Source organism: Solea senegalensis, linkage group LG3 (assembly GCF_019176455.1).
Source record: "Solea senegalensis isolate Sse05_10M linkage group LG3, IFAPA_SoseM_1, whole genome shotgun sequence".
NCBI lineage: Eukaryota > Metazoa > Chordata > Actinopteri > Pleuronectiformes > Soleidae > Solea > Solea senegalensis.
This window is the reverse complement of record NC_058023.1, coordinates 32,248,529-32,257,890: the sequence shown is the minus strand read 5'-3', so window position 1 is coordinate 32,257,890 and position 9,362 is coordinate 32,248,529. Positions and strand designations below refer to the sequence as shown.

The 9,362-nt window shown below is 42.2% G+C and overlaps 1 protein-coding gene across 2 annotated transcripts in view; it reads right to left on the bottom strand.

Moving 5' to 3' along the window:
• The window catches only part of LOC122766279, a 10,082-nt gene extending 1,827 nt beyond the window's left edge, over positions 1-8,255 (bottom strand). The window contains exons 1-13 of one of the 2 annotated variants that reach the window (XM_044021007.1): positions 7,902-8,255; positions 7,109-7,195; positions 6,530-6,674; positions 6,326-6,435; positions 5,505-5,734; positions 4,957-5,056; positions 4,585-4,820; positions 4,428-4,498; positions 4,238-4,347; positions 3,319-3,560; positions 3,031-3,101; positions 113-198; positions 1-32 (exon numbers count right to left, since the gene is read on the bottom strand). The exon at positions 1-32 is cut by the window's left edge and continues 204 nt beyond it. In XM_044021007.1, coding sequence (XP_043876942.1) covers positions 1-32; positions 113-198; positions 3,031-3,101; positions 3,319-3,560; positions 4,238-4,347; positions 4,428-4,498; positions 4,585-4,820; positions 4,957-5,056; positions 5,505-5,734; positions 6,326-6,435; positions 6,530-6,674; positions 7,109-7,195; positions 7,902-8,136 — 1,755 coding nt within the window. In that variant the 5' untranslated portion in view covers positions 8,137-8,255. The remainder of the gene's footprint in view (positions 33-112; positions 199-3,030; positions 3,102-3,318; positions 3,561-4,237; positions 4,348-4,427; positions 4,499-4,584; positions 4,821-4,956; positions 5,057-5,504; positions 5,735-6,325; positions 6,436-6,529; positions 6,675-7,108; positions 7,196-7,901) is intronic. The other variant, XM_044021008.1, reaches the window with a different exon arrangement.
• Positions 8,256-9,362: the final 1,107 nt, after the last annotated feature.

Sequence of the window (9,362 nt, the reverse complement as noted above, 5' to 3'; positions counted from 1 at the left end):
ACGCAGCTCCTGCACCGGGTTCCTCTTCAACACTAGAGGAACAAGATCATTTTTCTTGATCCACAAACGTGATACAAGACGTCTACATTAAAATCAACCGCTTTAAATTTACCCAAAGCTGAGACCACGTTGATCTGCGCTTGCAGGAAGCGGACGTTGAGAACCATGTGGCTCTTCGTGTTCTGTGGACCGTCCACTCTGTGGAACAAGGACAGTAGAGATCAGGACCTGGGGCCTCATGTATAAAAGAGTGCGCAGCTTTCATACTAACAGACGGCGTACGCACCAAGTTTGAAAAGTACGTACGCAAAGAAAATCTCAGATTTATAAAACTGTGCGTACGCCGAGTCCTGCGCACATTTACTTTATACATCCCAGCAAACGTGAAACTGAGCGGAGGTGAATGAGTAACAGACCACGCCCCTGTTCCACCCACACATGAATATACAAATGACTCTAAAACGCCGTCTTCCTGAAGAAAAAGGACAAATGAGGCAACAAAGAAAGAGGGAAATATAAGAAAAAGAAGGAAAGTGCGCGATCAACGCATTCATTTATGACGTATAAATCTGTAAAAATAGGTTATTTTGGTCGGGTTTTTTTAACTAAACGTCAGGGTCAAAGCGACTGCTCTTTTTTTTTTCCTGGCGTAACATGTATGTTTAGACTGATCCGTTCATTACTGTCACCGAGTGTGTTCTGGAAGCTGGGGAGGGAGGAAGAGGGAGGAAGAAGATGCCGGTGTTCCGGAGTCTCCAGATTGATTAGCCACCGCTAGTTAGTCCGTTACTTTATTTTGGAGCGTTTAAAACATTATAGAGTGACGTGTGTTTGTGTTACAGCAAGAAAATATTCATTTGTGGAAAATTAAATTCAGTAATTTGCTCAAAGCAAGTCACTAAACACACACACACACATACTGGTGTTTGCCCCTCAGGGGGCCCACCAGTTCTTTAGTCATTTATGGGATCCACCCTTTCCAGTGGTTCTACACTGCTGTAAAAAAAATTCCCAATCACAAAAATCACTTCTAAGTACCAAGATTTCATACACTTGTCTTGTTTTTCTATCTTTGCGGGGTGTTCAGTTACTATCTGGGGCCCATTAATGGTTTCTACTGCACATAGACACTGACTTAATTCTCTTCTTTCTTCATTCCATCTCTTTTCCCTTCACACAGATGCCTTGTTAACTCATTAACTCATCAACAGGAGGACAGGGTAACAACACGGTAATCAGATAATGATCGTCAGCACCAGCACTTGATAAGACTTGAGGCAGCTATGCTGTGAGGCCAACAATAAAATAAAATGCTTTCAACAAGTTATCCTGAAGGAGCATGTATTTATTTTTGCAACAAGTCAGTCAACAGATTTTACACAAAACGAAAATAAAAAAGCGTCTTTGTCCATATTTAAAGAAACATAAAACAAAACAATCATTACTGCAAAAGTAAACGGATAAACAAACAGTCGTACTTGTTTAACGTGTTGTCGACTGCTAAAACCACAGAAGCTACATTTCAACAAAGACGTGTAGGAGCCCAAAGTGAAAATGAGTCCATACCTCTGATCGTTGAACTGCTGTCATTAGAAGGTTCTTCTCATGGCAGTTATTCTATCTTTGATGTAATGTTTGACTGCTTTCAGTCTCTTTTTGCAGCGTTTGCGGTTCTGTAGCAACGCAGTGCTCACAGTCCGCTTTACCTGGAACATCTTGCCTCACAATGAACTTCTTCAGATGTTTTTTCTATAGCAGCAATTTCCTCTGGCGTCCAACGTCTCACAGGGGCTAGCTTACCTAAGTAGGCAGAAAGAGATCACATTTATATTAAATTGACAATTTGCAGATCGGCTGTGATCCGCAGCTCACAATGCTGATCACTTTTCCTATAGACCAGGTCTGCACCACGTTTACTTTAATAAAAAAACGATATTAATTACCTCATTTAAGCAAAGAAAAAAAAGAGGTTACTTCATTAGTTAAATAGAAAATTTATTAAGCTCTTTAGCACTTTTGGATTTCATTTTGACTTTTAGGGACTTGATATACAGTTGAATGTCATTATAGTAGCATGTAAAGATGGGTGTGGTTTTTATAAAATTCCACTAAATTTATAATTTCATTTATATTTATACATTTCTAGACTTTTAGAATTTGTGTCTATATAATGTGTCTTATATAATCGTACATAAAAAAATCGCTAGCTGCTAATGTAAGCAGTTCGCGATATCTAATGTTAGCACACCTATTACATCGCTAACGTAGTAGCTAACAGTTATTGTAATAAAGTATAAAAAAAATGTGCTAGTTGCTAATGTTAGCACAAGTATAATATCGCTAACGCCAGCAGCTAACCACAACTAGCTTACAGTAGCAGCTAACAGTTATTGTAATAAAGTAATTAACATCACTAAGACATAAACGATATAAATTGAACAAATCCCACCTACCTGTTGCATGCGGTCGATCTTGATCTTCCTCTTGTTAAAACTGGCAGTGTGTGTCTGTGCTGTAGCACCTTACAAGCTCCAGGGGCGGTAGTGAGCAAAGTGTTCACACACACACACTTGAAGTAAGAAATGGAAGTGCACACATTTGTAGTGTGTGTGTGTGTGTGTGTGTGTTCACACACAGGATCAGTTTTGTGTCCAATGTCCTCTCTGATGTTATCCACATATGTTCGTACGTGGAGTATCAGTATTGTTTGTCACAGAATAATTCAGGTTAGTCACTGAAGACACATTAATAATATTATTTTGAAACACTGTGATAAGTTTCAGACCTCAATATTGCAGCGTCTCCACCTGACAAGCGTTTTCGGAGCCCTCCGCAAATTCTCACGCAGCTCGAGAGTTTGCGCTGCGATCCGCAAACTTCCACGCCAAGTACATTTTGATACATGCTGCCTGTGCGTGAAAGCAAGCGTACGCCGTCTTTTTGTGCGTACACACGGTTTAAACACGAGGTCCCTGGTCTTCAACATCTGCAGGCTGAGAAAAAAAATGCTGGCTCTGCGTTTTGATTTACCTCGGTGTCGGCATTGTTTGATCAGCGGTGGACAAAAGATCATTATCTCTGGTGTGGACTTCGTCAACAGCCTGAAAGACAAAGAACCCTCAAATAATGACGAATTTAAAACAATATATCCTTCATAAATTGGAGTTTGATAGCAACAGCCTGACTTACTCAAAATGTCTTACGTATTAAATCTAGAAAAGAGTCATTAGCATCAAAGCTAAAGCGAAATGAAGCAGTAAACTGGACTGTGTCCTGTGAGGAGACCTCACATTCGCTAGCAGCAACAAACGGACGTACGTTTAGTCGGATGTAGAGAGCCGAGTAACCGGATCCAAAGGACTTGACTGCCGTCTGGATCTCCTCTGGCGTAAGAGTCTCGACTTGCAGAGGAAAGAGTTTCTTGGATCTGTCAGACAGGAAGAAGTCAAAGGACCTTCCAGGTGCCAGCTGAGGGAAGGTGGACCTCAACAGATCCAGGAATTCCGTCTCCTGCAGGCCGACAGGACACTGCAGCTTCTGCTGCTTGTACTTTTGGAACACTGAAAGAAAAGAAGGAAGAAGTCGATGAGTTAGCTGGTAGCGGATTGATTAAAAGTTAGTCCTGCAAACAGTCCATCCAATTTCTTCTTTTTATCTGATGTTGCGAGTCAGCCCACGGACCAACGGTGAAATTTTGGGCTTAAAACCAAAGGTTTAGAGTTTGAATCCCTGCCAAATCAAGGGCTGGGGTACCCCTGAGCAAGGGGTACTCCTAGTCCCGGAGACCAAGCCAGGAAAATGGGAGGGTTGCGTCAGGAAAGGCCTCCGGCGGTAACCCTCTGCAAAATCAAATATGTGGATTATCTGCTGTCGTCACACCGACAGAGATAAAAGCTGAGGTTGTCGGGTTCTAGGGGCTGTAGGTCAAGGTGGATGTTCTGGACGTTCTTCTCCCCAGCACTATTTACCAGTTTTGGTGTCAAATGTGTTCTTGCACGACTGACTGAATAAGAAGGTCGCGTGTTAGCATTAGCACAAGCCTGAGTTTGCAAAGTCCAGTCTTTCTTTCTTGGAAGTCGTTCCAAACCAAAAGACTCATACCAGTTCACTCCGATGTCCAATCTCATTCTTTATAAGTTACTGGACCCAAATACTGCTGATCTGTTCTTAATGGTATCACCAACCTAAACACGCCAACAGTGCAGAATAAGTGCAGAATAAACCACTTTTCATTTACATTTGGTTGAGAGACGGTTGATGTTTGAGTCCTCCAGAATCCAGATCTTCAGCTCTAAAGAGGTCGCCGTTAGTCTGGACCGACCTCTGCTGTTCCGTTCAGACCGATCCCTGGGAAACAAGGACAGAGATTAGGACCTGGATCGTGACACGTGCAGATGACGATGGTGGACTCCTTGTTTTGGACTTACCTGTTCTTCAGCACCGTTGGATCACCTTCTGATGGAGGATCTCTGTCGCTGCTTCGGAGGTCTTCAAGAGGCTGAAAGCAGATATTGAATCTCAAGTTTCTGAGTGACGCACAAGACAGTGAAGAGTTTGACAAACACCGTGAGGCAGACAGAATACCTTCGGTAGAACGTAGAGGCACAGGCGCTCTTTGGCCACCATGTCCTTGTGGATTTCCTCCGGCGTCAGAGTCGTAACGTTCAGAGGAAACAGTTTCTTGGTTTTGTCGGACGTAAAAAGCTCTAATGTTTCACTGTCCGCCAGCGCAGGGAAGGTCGACCTCAGCAGGTCCAGGAAGTCCGTCTCCTGTAGATGGCGAGGACACTGAAGTTTGTGAAACGGGCAATTCTCGATCACTGGAACACACAAAGGAATCATTGAAGGGATGTCGAAGAAAAACCTCTGAAAGACTGTTTACATGGTAACAACTAAATCTCTTTCTGCTCCAACTGAACATATACATTGGTTTAAAATCACCACGTTTAGACTCACATTTGGCCGAAGAGTCTTTCAGGATATGGATCTTAAGGTCCACGTGGCTCTGTGCTTCGGTTTGCTCGAGGTCTGATGGGAGATCAGCAGCAGCTTGGTTCTGAAATGCAAGAAATGTGTGTTTGTGAGACGGAATGGCACATTTTACGATACCTTAAGTACATGCTTATAGTTTTATGTCACTGTTTTATGACTTTTACAACAGGAAAGTGAAGTTTGTGAATCACTGTCTCGCCGACACCAGAGCCCATAGAGAAAATCAGTGATTTAAGCTTGTAGTGATGCAGGAGTTGTTGATCCAGTGCCGCCTCCATCGCTAAGTTCAAATGTGTTGTTTTATGACGTCTGTGTTTGTAAAACTTAGTTTGGATTTACTGCCACGACTCAAACTGACCACACGAGGCAGCAGTCGCCCAGCAGCTCCTGTGTCCTCGTGAGCTAAAAATGTTGATTTTCTCTATGAGGTTTGGTGTAGGAGAGACAGCGGTTTAAAAACTCCAATTTCCCGTGGCTGTATATGAACAAACAATCAGCTGATTCTTCTTTACCCTCAGGCGGATGAAGAGGGCCGATCGGCCCTTGATTTTCTTGTAGACCTCGACCGGTGTCAGACTCGTCACACTCACGGGAAACATGTTCCTTTTTCGAGTGCACATGAATAAGTCGAACGATTTATCGTCCGCCAGCTGTGGGAACATGGACCGAAGCGTGTCCAGAAAGTCCTTCTCCTGCAGGTGAGCAGGACACATCAGGGTCTTCTGTGGGTACTTTTTATAAACTGGAACACAAACAAACATGCGTTTACAGATTTTAACTAGTTAGTTACACAATTTTAAGGTGTTTTAACAAAGTACTATAAAGAGAGCAAGTCCACCGACCAACAACTCCTGTGTGCTGTGATGTTAAAATCACTAACCACTTCATAAAAGACTCCTCTTATAAAATCTACGACATCTTGAGAACACGTTCACGTCTTTATCTCACTGTGAGACGGACTTTTCCAACAGGAAACTGAAGTTTGTAAACCACTCACTCTCCCACACCAAACCCCATAGAGAAAATCTGTGATTTTAGCTCACGTGGACACAGGAGCTGCTGGTCTACTGCTGCCTCGTGTGGTCACTTTGTGTCACTGAGGTCAATCTGAACAAAGGATTTCAAATGCCGAATTCACAAAATAAGACATCTGAACTTAGTGATGGAGGCAGCAGTGGATCAACAACTCCTGTGTGCTGTGATGTTAAAATCACTGATTTTCTCTATGGGCTTTGGTGTGGGAGAGTGAGTCTGTCTCACAGTGAGATACAGTCAGCATTGACTGCGCCGAGTGCCGCCTGCACTAAGAACCAGCCTGAAGCACTCAACTCACCTTCTCTGTTGATCACCTCAATCCCAGGATCCTCCAGTAGGCGGATCTTGATAGGGAGGCGGCTCAGATATCGTCTGCGCTTCTTAGCCCGAACTGTGGGAGTCGATGACCTGAGCGCAGGAAAAACAGAAATTTGTGTTCACCTCCTTTAAAGTTTGTTCACATCAACGTAGTTCACGTCATAACTGTGATAATGTGTCGTACATTAATGCATTCTTGTAATCCAGCTCTGTGAGTGGAGCCTGGTCGTCTGTAGGGGGCGCCAGCGCTCGCTCGTCCTCGTAATGTTCTCCGGTGCCCGTGAGGACACACGTGCTCCCGTCCTCTATATTTGCAGAGACGCGATTTACTGTTAGAAACCCATCGAAAATGACATCAAAAATAACAAAGATCGCAATGTCAACAGATATCAAAAAATGTCGGCAGTACTTTTGCAACGTCAAATGTCGGAAAATGTGACTCGACAAATTCAGAGAAACCCCAGAAGCTAAAATTTGCTTCGTAATCAGCCGCAAGATGACAGTTAGCCTAGCTAAAACACACGAGTTTTACCAGTAAATTACTAAGAATTGTTTTGGCATTGACAAAGGTAACGCTCAGGAATCGCGATCATAGCTTACGCACTTAGTGTCCACAAAGCACTTCTTAAGGAAGTCTGACTTTGATTTCAAAATTCAGTCTTTTTTCCCCCCAGATTTCTGACTTGAATTCTCAAATCTTAGAATTAAGATGTTTCTTATCTGATTTCCGACATTAATCTCATAATTCGCACTTTATTCGCACCTAGCTCGTATTGTTGCTGTAGCTCCTCGTGATGATGTCCACCTCCGCTGTGGAGCGGCTCGCTCACTGGAAACACCTGCTCTGCTTCTGGAAGAGTCCAAAATAATTCAAAAACCAGGTTAGAATTTTCTTTTACTTTGTAAAAACACACACAAAAACGGAATTCGCGACAATTTAACGACGTCATTTGCTAATTCATGTGACTAAATAAGCAGCACGTCATATAAAATGGCTGCTGCTAACAAAAATGTACGTTTATTTATTTACTTTTTTAAGTTAGCGACTAACTGATCGACTGATGCCCATAGTTGATATATGATGCAAAAATGGTTTAATTAAACCGTTTCTCCAGCACGCTTACATTTAAAATAACATAACAGATGAAGTAAATATTGTAAATAATGTGAAAAAACTTTTTCAAATGATCACATTTTTAGCAACAGCATTTCTCAGGACAATAACTTTTAAAATAGTGTAATTAAGTTTTTACTCAATTAATTCAATAACAATCAGCTGATTTAAATAATAAGGGAAAAAAAAGGTACAGATTAATGGAGCGATTACTTCATCACTATCGCTACTTGTTAGCGTAAGCCTGAAATTCGTCGGTGCACACTTTGACGCTATACTTTTGCGCAAACCAAGTTTGAATGAAGCCGAATTGACGAGGAGTTAGTGCAGTTATTGTGTTTTGACACCGACGCCGCTGCGTTTCGCCGCAAATGAAGGAGGGTTAAATCCGTGTTTTTGTCAATGGGGTTCGGCGGTGATGGTGGATTGTTGTCACACGGACCCACTGGCTCGGCTTTGATCTCCGGGCTCGGGGTCTGCAGCAGCAGCTCCAGCTGCCTCCTCTGCCGGTCGATCTCCTCTCTGAACACCGACGCCTCCTGCTCGTAGCCGGCCACGGTCCTCTCCACCACGGCCAGGATCTCCTGCGCGGCCGTGGTGAGTTTCTCGGCCACGATGACCCGCAGGACGTCGGTCTTCGACATGATGTCGAGGCTCAGCTCGGACTCGGGCTCCATGTCGTCACCGCACGACCAGTCGCGAGTCTCTACCAGCGTTTCTGCTACAAACTGGCGCGGAATGTTTTCGCCTGTCACTTCCGCTTCCGGCTGCAGATACGGACGCGAATACTGTCCGACGAGAAACACGCATAAATAGCAATAAAAAGGATTAGCGTGTTAGTGGCTAATACTTCATTACTCATGAATTATATCAAAATAAAGAAATGATTATAATATATATGTTAAAATGTATTACAAGGACGTTTATTATCATTAATAAAATGAGTTAAATGTTTTGATGCTTCTTTCATTGCGTAAAGAACCTCAATTTACTACTTTTATTTCTTTTATCTAATTATGAGTTCATGCAAGCGATTAAAATGATGAACACAAAAATAAATGCAAAACAAAATAATTATAGTAAACATGAATGAGACAGATAGGTAGATACATGTTCTTAGTATTCTGACTTTAATCTCATAATTCAAACTTTTTTCCTAACTGAAATTTTAGAATTAAGATTTTTTTCTGACTTTAATCCCAGAATTCTGACTTTTAATCAGTATTTATACTTTTTTTCCTCCCAAATTCTGACTTTGATTTCAGTATTCAGTCTTTTTTCTCAGGTTTCTGACTTTAATCTCATAATTCAGACTCTATTTCTCCCAAATTCTGACTTTTTAGAATCAGAATTCTAACTGTAATCTTACAATTCAGTCTTTTCAAAGTCAGAATTTAGATTTTAATCTCAGAATTCAGGCTGTTTTGGGTTTGTTTTATTTATTTTTTGTTTCATGAGGCTCTATAATCCTCCTCTGTAAATCCATGCCTTGTCTCAGTCTAATCTTCAGTCTCCACCGCCTCCTGATCAGATTAAATGTGATCACGTGATCATTTTACAATCATTTAAATAAAAACATGTACAAATATGAACGTGTTAAACGTCTCAGATTCATATTCATAACCCCGTGCTGCAGCGTCTCTCTCTTCAGTGAGATTCAGTCTGATGATCGTGACAGTGCTGAAGCTACAGGCTGAGGAGAGGTCAAAGGTCAGAGATGTGAGCCTGAGGAAACGTGGAAGGAGGTCGTCCACAGTTTCACTGAACACACACACAAAAAAAAGAGTATGTTGTTGTCATTAAAGCTGTAGTACGTAACTTTGTCTGATACATGTGGATTAAACCGTGCTCTCTGTGGCGCCCGGGGACATTCCCCCAGCTGCACACAGGAAGTGATTTGTCT